This window comes from Pezoporus wallicus, unplaced genomic scaffold (assembly GCF_028554395.1).
Source record: "Pezoporus wallicus isolate ANWC-B61680 ecotype Strahan unplaced genomic scaffold, APGP_CSIRO_Pwel_v1 contig_8006, whole genome shotgun sequence".
In the NCBI taxonomy this organism is placed as follows: domain Eukaryota; kingdom Metazoa; phylum Chordata; class Aves; order Psittaciformes; family Psittacidae; genus Pezoporus; species Pezoporus wallicus.
Window position 1 is genome coordinate 511,668 of NW_026635487.1, and position 12,144 is coordinate 523,811.

At 45.9% G+C, this 12,144-nt stretch overlaps 2 protein-coding genes across 2 annotated transcripts in view; one reads left to right on the forward strand and one right to left on the reverse strand.

Annotated features, from left to right (window-relative positions):
- PEX14 (peroxisomal biogenesis factor 14) overlaps positions 1–7,322 on the reverse strand; it is a 76,226-nt gene extending 68,904 nt beyond the window's left edge. Inside the window, exons 1-2 of the mRNA XM_057431602.1 lie at positions 7,241–7,322; positions 318–365 (exon numbers count right to left, since the gene is read on the reverse strand). Of these exons, the coding sequence (XP_057287585.1) occupies positions 318–365; positions 7,241–7,276 (84 nt within the window). The 5' untranslated portion in view covers positions 7,277–7,322. The remainder of the gene's footprint in view (positions 1–317; positions 366–7,240) is intronic.
- Positions 7,323–7,800: 478 nt separating this feature from the next.
- On the forward strand, positions 7,801–11,727 carry DFFA (DNA fragmentation factor subunit alpha). Its single transcript, XM_057431621.1, has 6 exons — positions 7,801–7,911; positions 8,433–8,594; positions 8,710–8,840; positions 9,365–9,554; positions 9,914–10,068; positions 10,781–11,727. Exons 1-6 carry the CDS (start codon positions 7,815–7,817, stop codon positions 10,982–10,984), a joined length of 939 nt encoding a protein of 312 aa, XP_057287604.1. The 5' UTR covers positions 7,801–7,814; the 3' UTR covers positions 10,985–11,727.
- Positions 11,728–12,144: the final 417 nt, after the last annotated feature.

The window sequence follows — 12,144 nt, forward strand, 5'->3', positions numbered from 1 at the left end:
ACAGGTCTTTCTTCAGACTCTTTACTAAAGAAGCATACTGATCAAGAGCATACATTGCACACCCTTAGGACAAGCAGTCCATGCTCAAGGACAACTCAGTGGCCTAGGTGACCCATTTCTAACCCCAGAAAGGTAGGAGGTTATGGCTACAGGTCAAAGGTCAACAGCAGGGCAACATAAGGCAGTTTACACACCTCTCACAAAGCACCAGCTCCTTAGAAAAGCAAAGCAATGGATGCAAAATAATGCAGCAAAGAGAACAATTCATCTATACTACATTATCAGCAAAAATATACGCTGCTTCTCGAAGAACTTACCAGCGGCTCCCGAGATGCTGCATTTTCAGTCGCAGGGCAGGAGCCAGCCTGTAAAGCAAAAAGAACAGTGAGGTTACATTGCCACCTGATGGACACATTCAGAAATACTTGTCTGTTAAGACCACGCTTCCGAGGAGCAGGATTTAGGCAGACACAATCGCTTCTATCTGTGATTTACTGAAGTCAAAAAGGTCAGAATCACAGAAAAAAAAAAAAAGTTCCAGAAGTTCCCATTTAAAACAACAGAATGCACAGAATCGGCAGAACTTGCTTTAGGGAGCCAGAAGTTAAGACTCAGAGAGGCTGCTGAGAGATGTCATGAAAGAAATGCTCACCTTAACTCAAACTCTGAAATACATGGGGCAATGAACAAACAGCATCGAACTGGGAACCCTCCGCTAAATTCTTTACTGCAGCACTTTTCACACTGCATGGTGTAAGACACAGCACTTTAACCATTCATGAAATGAGGATAATCATTTTCCTGTCTCAAAAGGACCTGATGGGTACTTGACATCCACAAAGAATTCTGCAATACTAAAGGGAAGAAATGCTGCAGAAGCCTGAAGTATTGAGGTGGCTGCAAAAGTATGTCACTCTGATTCCATGGCTCACTTTTCCTCTTTAGAAGAACTAAACTTAATTTTGACACCAAGCTTCTCCCATTTCCATGATCCAGTAATGCACCCTTTCTGTTCTGCTCTATTCTTCTAAGGATTTCCAAATTACTGTGATTTAACTAAACCTCAAACATGTCAGCAACATCACTACCATCCTTCTTTCCCACACATAAGTAAAAAGACACAGTTTAGGGCAGATGCTGAACACCCTTCCTTGCACACTAGGAAAGGCTGGTACACAGGAGAAAAGGAAACTGTGATTAAAGCAGGTCAGCAAACCAAAGACTGGACTAGACTTCAGATTCAGGAGCTTCCATTCTCCAGGCTCACACGCAGTTTTGTTTGTATGCATCAAGAAGAGGCACAACACTTTGGCATAGTCCCAAGTTTTACAGAATTACTCGAGAGCTTTTCTTCACTGCCAAAAAAAAAAAAAAAAAAGTAGTTTGATCTTCTTTGTGTAAGTGGCATGTATCAGCTCTCCCCAGGTAGAGACACCTAAGTTTTACCGTAATATAAACTTAGCTTGGTCAACCATCTGCTTTCAAATGGGATTCACCTGATGTTAAGATGGTCTAAACCACACTGCCTTCACTGTGGGCTTTTTTATCTTAGGAGAGATGACACATACTGGTCACCTCAGTGGTAAAACACCTGCAGTTTGATTAGTAATGGAATCAAGTTTTGGGGCTCAGTTAGATAAAAGGGATTCTAGTCATTGAGTATAGGGAAAGATAAAACTTCCAAGAGATACCATCAAGGTCCTTAAGTGACTTCCTGTCCTCCAGTTCTATTCATCACTTTTACGTTAACACGCTACACCTTCAGAGTATCTCAATACTTTTTATTCCCCATCTACAAAACACTCAAAAAATATAGATAAAAATAAGTATTTACCACAAGAGGGTGCCAGAAACTCAAATATAGTGCAGCTCAGCTGCTTCCTGACCTAAGCATCATCACCAGGGCCCAGCTACATCTCACAGCTGGGCTCTTTAGTCTGCTTATGTGCAGTCATCATCATTTTTGTTACCTCACTATATAGCTGCAAACATTTTAGTCACTAAGAATTCACTTGACATAAGCACTGCAAATATCAGCTTTAACACCTCCCTGGAAGTCACACTGCCCACTCTATCCGCAGTGGAGAAGTGCTATGTGACGCCAAGATCAGGGCAGTTCTCTCTTCTACCCTGTCATTAGCTTCCCATTTTTCTATGCAGAGTATTTCTGCTTTCCCATCTTTTATAGCTGGATGAAAGAAAACTAATGAACAGTCTCAAGATCCACCCACTCCTCCAAATATATGGAAAACATATGGGAATCAACACAAGAACATAGCTTGCACGATTTATTAATAAGTTAACAAAACCTGGTTTGGGTGTGGATAAACTTACTTGGTGCATATGATCTATTTTATTAAATCCCAGGACTAACACAGGTCTCTCAGCCTAGCTAATACTCTAAAATACTAGGGTCTGATTCACCAAATTCATCAAATTCAGTTAGCACAGGGTCAGAACTGCTTAGAAGAGGCAGACAGAGCAGCACAGATAAATTCTGTTGAATACTTCAATCAAGTATCTATAACTGTTAACTACTATTTCATGGAACTGTTCCACCAAGCCATTTGCAGTTTTTATTAAGAATATACATGTTTCACTCTTCTGTAGCACGTTTCAAGGAAAATCCAAAGAATTTTAAGTAGTTAGGCTGACTTTAAAAAGAGAGAACCTACAGATGTGTGATGCAAACAGCAGTATCACAAAGGCAGAAAGAAGGAAAAACCACCACAGAATTCATATCCTCAGAAAATTCCCAGAGCATCTCAAGTACCAGAGCTTGTATGTTTTGCCCTAAGGAGCTGCACCAGTGTTCATAGACATAGACAATAAACATTGCACATAAAATCTGGTCAACCTGGGAAACTGACCAAAGAAGGATTTCAAATGAAGCCCAGGGTACTGTGAGAAACGTGTTAGATTGACAGGTAAGAGTCTGGATCCTGAAGACAAATACTCAGAAATTCTGGTATGTGCTTGCACATAACCCAATGACATATGAGTCATATTTATGGTACTTTGGCTGCATTGTCCAAAGCTACCAATATTCTAAATGAGATCTGCATTTTCCTTCTAGCAAGGTTTCCAAGTACAAGGCATAGTGTAACAGCAAAGTCTTATAAAGTAGGGGACAGTAACCCCCCAGAACACATGAGCTCCAAGGTAAGTCAGGGAGGATTCTATCCTGTCCATGCAAGGACCGTCTAATATCCTGTATTTAATGAAACAATGGACATCATAGTCCAGAGAGTATTTAACTTCACCATAAAAACCAACCTTTCAGGCAGAGAATCCAGAACCTACAAGCAAGTGGCGAGGAAATTTTACCTATATACTAACAATGCAACTAAGGAATTCAGTCTCCAGACCAACAAATCAGGTGTCTTTCAACATCTCTGAAATTTGCTTGAACTACTTCCTTACGTGAAGAAAAAAATGCTGCTACATGGTAGACTCAATACAAAGTGGGAATATCAAAGCTTTAGAAAGAAAATAAGTAGGATTTGGGCTTTAGTACTCTGCTTGCTTCCCTACTAAACCACATAAGAGAACATCACCAAGTATAACAGATGTTAGAACACCAGTGCGTTCTGCTCACTTTGTCATCTCTCATTTCTCAGCCTCTTGTATTAAATTACTATGCAATCTGGTTTTAGCATAGTGAGCCTTCCAGTGTCATAAAACAAACAACAGAATCCCACATCCAGAATGCACTCTGCTTATCTGACCTCCATGACTGTACTACCAGTCTGGTACCAACTCAATGGTTCAGCCATTGACTTTAACAATTTCAAGCTTTTTAGGGCTCCAAGACCAGCTACATCCTGACTTCCAGGCTACAGAATTCTGCACCTCTACACATAACTGCACAGATAATTAGGTATCATTTTGTGTCCCAAACTAAGCAGCTTGGAAAAATTTAGACATATTTATCTAAACCCACACCACCACCGCCAACTAATGTTAAAGAATTTCAATTTCTCTCACAGTTGGAGTTAGGGCTAAATGGAATGCCAGAGGACTGGGCTGCTGGCTGAGCCAAGCCTCGCCACATACACTGTCCAAGCATTCAGCATCAAAGAAATACTGACACCCATGAAAAATTGGCTATTCTGCTTCACAGGCTATACCATTTTCTTGCTTTTCCCTTTCTTTTACTATAAGGGATAGCACAGAGTGATCGGTTCTTTCTTTCTGTATATTTTATAGTAAAGACATCCCTAAAGGCCCAAGGAACATGATTTCTAAACAAAAATGAGTATTTTAAAATCTCTGGTATAAGTGTTTATTGCCTAATTCTATCTATATAAATGATTTAATTTGAGCTGCAACACTCCCCCTCTCCCCACACTGCTTGAGGCAATATATTAATCCATGAGAATGAGAAAATTAAGCTCAGGAAAACAGATAATAAGCCAAAAGATATCTGACACTCCCTTTTAGCATCTAAACTAACTAGATTTGTAATAGGAAACACGATAGGACCCAAACATAAACATGTTAAGCAAGGCAGTGCCACTACTCATAGCCTTATGTTGAATGCTGGACAGCAAATAAACATCTTCAGTGGTAAAAAGTAAACATTTTTTAATTCTCTAAATATTTAGTGTGCAACAGGGACAACTTTTTATGCACACTGCTAACGGTGTCAAAACTGCAGTGGTTGCATGAGAGTGGCACTTAGATTTTGCTAGACTAATAAAGACATTTTCATTGGTTTTATTCCAAAATTGTCCCCTTAAGACTTCATCTGCTGTGCTACACATTTTCAATGACACCTTTTCTTTCTGGCCAAAGCTGCAAAACTCTCTCAAATCCCATCCAAGCCAAGAGAATGTGAGAGCACTGAAGCTTCCCAACCAGAGTCCTGGATGAGGAATGTGCAACCAGTGTAAGACATATACTAGGTGGTGAGGATGCAAGCATCTGTCATAAGCAGGCACCAACAGCCCTGGACAGACAGAACCTCCCCCTGTCTGCACACAACCTGGGGAAGGAGGAAAGGTAATACCTAAGCATGGCTGCTCCTGGGGCGTGTGGAGGGGATAAATAGTGTGGTTTGCTTTGGCTGAACTGGAGCATTACCTTCACACACCTGAAGCAAGGCAGACTACCAGAGCTGCCCTTCAAACAAACTGCCACCAATGAAGTCATGACAGGAACCAAAAGGGGTGCAATTAATTTGCCAGCACTTTTACATACAGTGTGACAGAATCCAGCAGAAGAGGTGTTAACTGACCCCTGTCACCCAGAGAGGCTTCAAACCACTTCCCACCTCATCACAGCCCTCATAAAATAGTCCCTGAGGTGAAAAGTTAACTTTGTAGCCCAGGTATCCTACCTTACCTCAAACTCTTCCTGATTTGGAAAGCAGCACAAGTATGTTCTATGTTCACTATGTTCTTCACAGACTCTTAACTCTCCCTGCTACACACAGTAAGAGTTACCATTCCCATTTTTCGCTATGGAGACAGTGACTGAGTGACTTTCTTTATGCCCTTAATTTTCAAAGCCCAGGGAATGCTCTGGCTGCATTCATAAGGCTCATTAAAAAGCACAACTTTTCAACTTTCAATCATCAAGCCTTATTTTGAGATTAAAAACCCCACTGAACAAATGTATTTTTTAGAAGGGTGCAACAGGAGGCTGCTATATCCAACTGAAGAGAACCTGAATGCTTTCCAGGCAACCAGGTTTGCCAATTAACCATATTTCCTTCTCAGAAACCTCTAGGCAGCTGCCTTGTAGACTGCTCAAGTGGCTTATGGGTTGTTTCAGAATTCCCCATGCTGAAAGCAGTCACTGGAAGCATGAGGAATGGACTATAATGGAATGGACCTCAAACTACGACTGATGAAAGCACACAGCCAATACAAAACTGCCTGGCAAGCCTGCTATGAGTGTGGTAACTTGGCCCAGGAAGAGATTTGTGCTGGCTAGGGTATAAATTTAATGTAACTCACTTCAGTTTAGTTCAACCACGTTCTCTACAAACTCAGCCTCTTCAGCCCAAAATGAAAGGATCAAAAGAGAGGTTCACAGTGATTTAGTCAAATACGGCTGGATTTGAACAACTGGACATAAAAGCAGGCTTTGCTCTATTTTCTTCCCTGTTGCTGGAGCAGCCAGACCTTTCATCTCCCGCTGGCTGCAGGGGGGTCCTGTGCAGCCCCCTGAAGGGTTTTACAAACCCCACTGGTATGATAGACACAGGAGTCTGTTTGCGACACTGGTGCGATGAGAGCGCCGACACTAACTCTGAGGCAGGCAGAGTTCACAATGAAACGCAAGTTACGCTCACAGTGAGCAAGCCAGCAGGTGACTGGGAATCTACACTGCATACAGCTGCACCCTCCTTCCCTGGGGCTCCCCCATTCACTTCAGGTGACGCTTAAAAAATATCTTAAGCTTTTAATACATTTCCTGAGCACACACTCAACCCAGCGAACTTACATTTCTCTTTCACCCTCCCCATTCAGTTTTGGACAATGCTTGTACTACATCCATCACTGCTCTGCCCTTTTATGCTGTTGGTTCAAGGCTCTTTTTCCCTCACAGTTATAAGGCAGAGACAACGGTTTGGTCTAACTGGCACTCTACAGAACACAGCTGACATATCAATCGCTTTCTTTCTCTCCGACTATGCTTTTTCTGTGTTTTTTTTTCTCCCTGTTCAAGTGCTTTATTGCGTTTCAGAGACCCTAAACCGAAACGGGCCTGGCCTGCCCAATTCTTCCCCTCAGAGCCGCCCTCGCTGCCCGGCGCAGCCTGCCCCGCATCACCTCACGCTGCCGCACAGGGCAGGACGCCAAGCCACAGAACCGACCTGGCAGGACGCGCAGCTCCGCCGGTGCCACCGGTGACCGCATGGCCGGGAGCCGCACACCCGCTAAAGCGGAGGCGGGCCGGGGCACCGCTTCCCCCCCGCGCCTCGGGGGCTGCGCTCTGCGGCGAGGACGGGTCCATGGCGCCGGGGCTGAGGCGGCGCGAGCCGCCCCCTCACGAGTGACCGTTACGACAGGTGCGGGGGCGGTGGTTGGCGTCCAGGGCGCGCGCGCCCCCCACACCGCGGGGCGCGGCGGCACCGGGAGGCTCGGGGCGGTGGGAACAGAGCCGCGCCGGTCTCCCCTCCTCACCCGTTCCCCCGTGGCGCTGCGGCGGCGCCCCCGTCCCACCCCGTCCGTCTGCTCCCCGCCGACCACTGCCCGAGCAGAGCGGGCCGAACGCCGGCCCCGCTCACCTGGCTGGGCTGCTCCGCTTGCTCCGAGGAGGCCATCTTCCCAGGCCAGCCTAATTCATCCCCGACCAACCGATGCAACAGCCCCGCCACCGGCTGGAGCTGCAAGGCAGAATGAGTAGAACGCCGAGGCACCGATGAGCTCCCACGGAGAACCACTCGTGCGGTGAGTTACCGGTCTCTGCGGCTCGGTGTGCGCTGCCGCCACCTGCCCTGCCTCACAGCGAACAGTTCCTGCCTGGAAATGCCAGCTTTTCCCCGCATGGCATCGCCATGCCACGGCTGCCAGGAGGCTGGAAGCACGGGGAGCACGGGTCCAGCAGTGCAGGGCAACCTTTTCCAACTAGGTTGGAAAAGACCTTTAACATCATCAAGTCCAAATTAAACCGCTGCCAACACTGGGCTTGCCGTAGCTTTCCTCCACATCGCCTCTATGGAGACGCTGTGAGCCCACAGGAAAAGCTCCGCTTCCCGGCGCGGTGCCCAACCCGCCGCCCCTCGCTGGGCCCCGCACGTCCCGGCGCTCCCCGCGGCCAGTCCCGTCGCGCCCCGCGGCCGGGGTGTTGCGGGTGCGGCCATGGCGGGGCCGCTGAAGCGGTGCCTGGTGCTGCGGAGGGACGGGCGGCAGCAGCACGGCGTGGCCGCCTCCTGCCTGCGGGAGCTGCGCGACAAGGGTGAGCGGGAACCCCCGCCGGGAAACCCGGTGGGAGGTGGCAGAACGGGCTGCGGGTGGCGGTGCCGCTGGGGGGGGTGGGGGGGGTGGTGGTGAAGGGAGATGGGGGGAAGCGCGCCCGCCGAGGTTTGCATCGGGAATATGGGTTTATGGAGAGCAAAGTCGTGTGTATGCGCTGGTGTGTAGCACCATATGGAGACGGGTCCTATATTACCGGGAGCTGCTTGTGTTCTGACAGGTGTAACAAAACAGCAACACATAGATCAGAATGTATGTATATATATATATATATTAGAATATATATCAGAATATATGTCAGAATTTTATACTTAATCAGAATTACAGAATCACAGAGTGGTTTAGGTTGGAAGGGACCTTAAAACTCACCCAGTTCCAACCCCTGCCATGGGCAGGGACACCTTCCACTAGACCAGGTTGTTCCAAGCCCCATCCAACCTGGCCTTGAACACTACCACAGCTTCATATTTAATATTCACTATAAGGATTTTCTGTGTCTCGCAGCTAGTGGCATTCTGGCTATTGACAAGGACAGGGAGCCCATCACCTTAGTACTGGCAGAAGATGGCACCATTGTGGATGATGAAGATTACTTTTTGTGTTTGCCACCTGATACCAAATTTGTGGCACTGGCCAAGAATGAAAAATGGTCCAGCAGAAGCTCAGGTACTCTGTGGCTGAGGGAGCATGGAAGGGGAGGGGGACTGGAGTACACCTGGTGAAATGAAGCTATCTCAGGTGGATCAGGAATGACCCATGAAGCTGATGGCTCTTGTGTCAGACAGTGGAACAACCTGGCTCTCTGAGTCTATGGATGAAGTGGACAGTGCCGCAGAGAAGTGGAAGCAGCTAGCTAGGCAACTGAAGGATGACCTGTCCAATATCATCTTGATGTCTGAAGAAGACCTCCAGGTACAGTGGGAAAATCTCTCATTCCTGTCCTTTATCTGTTTATCTCAGTAGCTGGCAGAGAACAGAATAAGCAGCAAGATATCAAGCCAGATTCAGCTGCTGTTGTTTGGCTGTGGTGCTACGGTCAAATTTCTCCTCAAGGGGAAGCACACACCAGTGTCTGAGAAGGACACTTTTCATCACTGGTTGTCTCCCACAGCATGTCTTCCCAGTTCTGGCACTGGGAGCTCAAAAAGCCAGGATTTGGCCAAATGGCAGCTGGCATGGGCTCCTTCCTTAAAGCCAGCTTCCCAAAAGCCAGGAGTTGCCAGAATCTGTTAAAAATCCACACCTTCCTTGATGCCTTCTGGCTTCTGATAGAGACTAGTGGAGTGCTCTTACAACCTAACTAGGCTGACAAGCTTTCATAAGAAACCTTCTGAAAGATGCTGGGTTTTCTGAAGGTAAAGGCTTGCTGTCTGTTCTCTAATCAGTGTAATGGAATGAGTTAATCCCTGTAACAGGAGCACTGTCCTTGTTTTAAGGTGCTTATTGATGTACCATGTTCAGACCTGGCAGAAGAACTTGCCCAGAGTCAAACCAAAATCCAAGTGTTGCAGGACACTCTGCAGCAGGTGCTGGACAGACGAGAAGAAGAACGCCAGTCAAGACAGCTCCTGGAACTCTACCTAAAGGCCTTGAAAAATGAAGACCGTATCTTAAGCAAAGTACCAGGTAAGGAGCAATTAGGATGCTAGAGAAGGAGCTTCTCACAGATGCCTGAAATAGTTGAGTGGAATAAGACAGAGTGAAGGCCTACAATCAGTCACTTGCTTAGCAGCTATTAGTGTGGTTCAGGTAATAGCTGATATAGAATTCCCTGCCTGGGAGACAGCAGTCCTCCCCTCACTGCAGTGTTACATTCCTCATACTGCCTGAAAGTAGAATACTGGAAGAAAAGCTTAAGTCATATGTCTATCCTTAAGTGAGAGGATGCATGTAGACAGAATGCATGTCATTAATCTTAAAGCAGTCCAGGCCACTCTTGCTGTCCTCTGTTTGTCATGGGTTATAATGATTCTGCTACTTTTCAGAATCTGAGACTGTACCAAGAAAGGAGATGGATGTGGTTGACACGAGTACCAGCAGTACCAGCACCTCAGCCAAAACAGTGCTCAGTGACCAGATCGTTACTGCTCTGAAAGAGAAACCTGCTCCAGAGCTCTGCTTGGACAGTCAAGATCTTGAGGTGGGTGAGAATGACATAACCATAGCCTGGGAAATCTCTCCCTCTGGAAAGAGAGGCAATAGGACAAGCTGTCCTTGCTTCTGGAGGCTTTAATGTTAATATGTCTCAGTCTCAAAGCAGTGAGATTTAATCTCTCTTCCGCAGTAACTCTACCCCCTGCTTGGAGCTCCTCTGTAAGAGCCTGCTGATGCTATTCCAAGTCCTCTGAAAAGCCACAAAATAATTCTGGTTTTAATCTCTACCAGATCATACTCAGCCAGTGTTTCAGCTGTCTTACCAGCAAGCTGGGGTTCTTTTTTTTTGTATGCAGATGCATCTTTTATACATCCCAAACCAAAATAAAAACCTCTGTATTTTGGAAAACAATGTAAATAAACCCAGAGCCTGGAAAGGAAAGTCTAGGTAAACTTTAGTCATTAGTCAGTGTGTTCTTTCTAATGTTACGAACTTGCTACTCTTGCTTTTCCCTGCTGTAGAAACTAAGTAATTGCTTCTGTTCCTCTGTAAATCTGACTATAGCTTCAGGCTCTGGGTGTTCCTAGAATATTGAAAACCTGCTACCCTATGGGATAGATGATGAAAGCTCGGCACATCCTCAGTACCAGCTACCAGTACTAAGCAGGTGTCTGTGCGCACTATTCTGAGTGTGGGCTGAGGGGTTAGTGGTGGAGCATCAGTAGAAAAGACTGTTGGAAATCTTGTCTTGCTACAGCTGGTCTTGAAAGAAGACACACAAGCCCTGGCCTTGGCTCTGAGATGGGACAAGCAGAAAGCTGAAGCTCTGCAGCGAGCCTGTGATCAGGAGCTCTCCAAGCGTCTACAACAAGTGCAGACTTTGCATTCCCTAAGGAGCACATCAAAGGGCAAGAAAACACTACCCCTGGGAGACTGGGTTAGTTCAAAACGCAAAAAATAAGACTGTGGTGCTGCTTGCAGTGTCTTGGTTTTTTGTATTAGAATCAGTACAAGCAAAGATGTGTCCTGGGAGCCATAGTCTGCTGGTCATGCTGTGGTCAGACAACTCAAATCTGGGCATTGTCCTGAGGCTTAAACTCCCATGATGATTCAAATCATGTGTAACCAAAGGGATTTTGACTTTTTGCAGAAAACTGGAACAATGGGATTGCTAAACACAGCATGTAAAGGCTCAGCTTTGAATACCTGGTTGGGAGCCAGCAGCTTCCATCTGATAATGATGGATCTGGCTTTTGAAGCCCCGGGCAGTTTGCTTACTTTGTCCTCCTGCCATTTCCAGTGTAAAGGTTGGAAGACCTCTGGAGAAGATGCTTCAAGGCAGTTAATGAACAGGGCAGAAGGGTTAGCCAGCTGCTCTCTGGCTTTAAGCTCCAGCCTGGGATCGAGGAACTCGAATTTTCATGCTCATTTCATCAGCTAAAGTCAGTTCAAAGTCTTCTAACTTCTGTGCTTTTTCTGTAAGGAGCTCCTGGCTCCTGGGTGCCGTGTGTAAGCACTAACTTGTAAAACATAGCAAAGGTGGAAATACTCGCTTTGTAAGGCTGTGGGGCAGAAGATTTGGTTTTGGTCTGCCTGTATTACTCTCCTAATCATTAGTGTAAGTATCCTGATGCTTTTGTATTAACTGGCTTATTTTACAATTTGTTGAAGTCTCTCTAATACCATTAAAACCTTTTTACCTTACTGTTGGACTAGGTTTGATATTTCCACCAGCTGCTATGATTAAAGAAGGTGCTGATAAGTACAATATTGCCTTAATGCTAGAAGAAAGGGGAAATAAATAGAGAAGTACTCTGTATTTAACCTGTCCAAAGCGAATGCATGTTCATAGTGGTGACACTGTACCAGAGCTCTCAGCTGGCTGTTCTTTTGTGAGAATTGACGTATAGGAAAGAAATCCAGAAAGTGAGCTAGAACTTTGGAGGAAGTTTTAGTAGATACACGTGTTTCTAGTATCATGCAAACCCCTCTGATTTAACATAACCTTAAATGGTACCGAATACCAGCTGGTGAGTATTCCTACAGCAGGGCAGTCATGAAACCATTGCATATAGACATTCCAGTTGAATTATGGCACACTAAGAGTTAGACTGCCAGGGT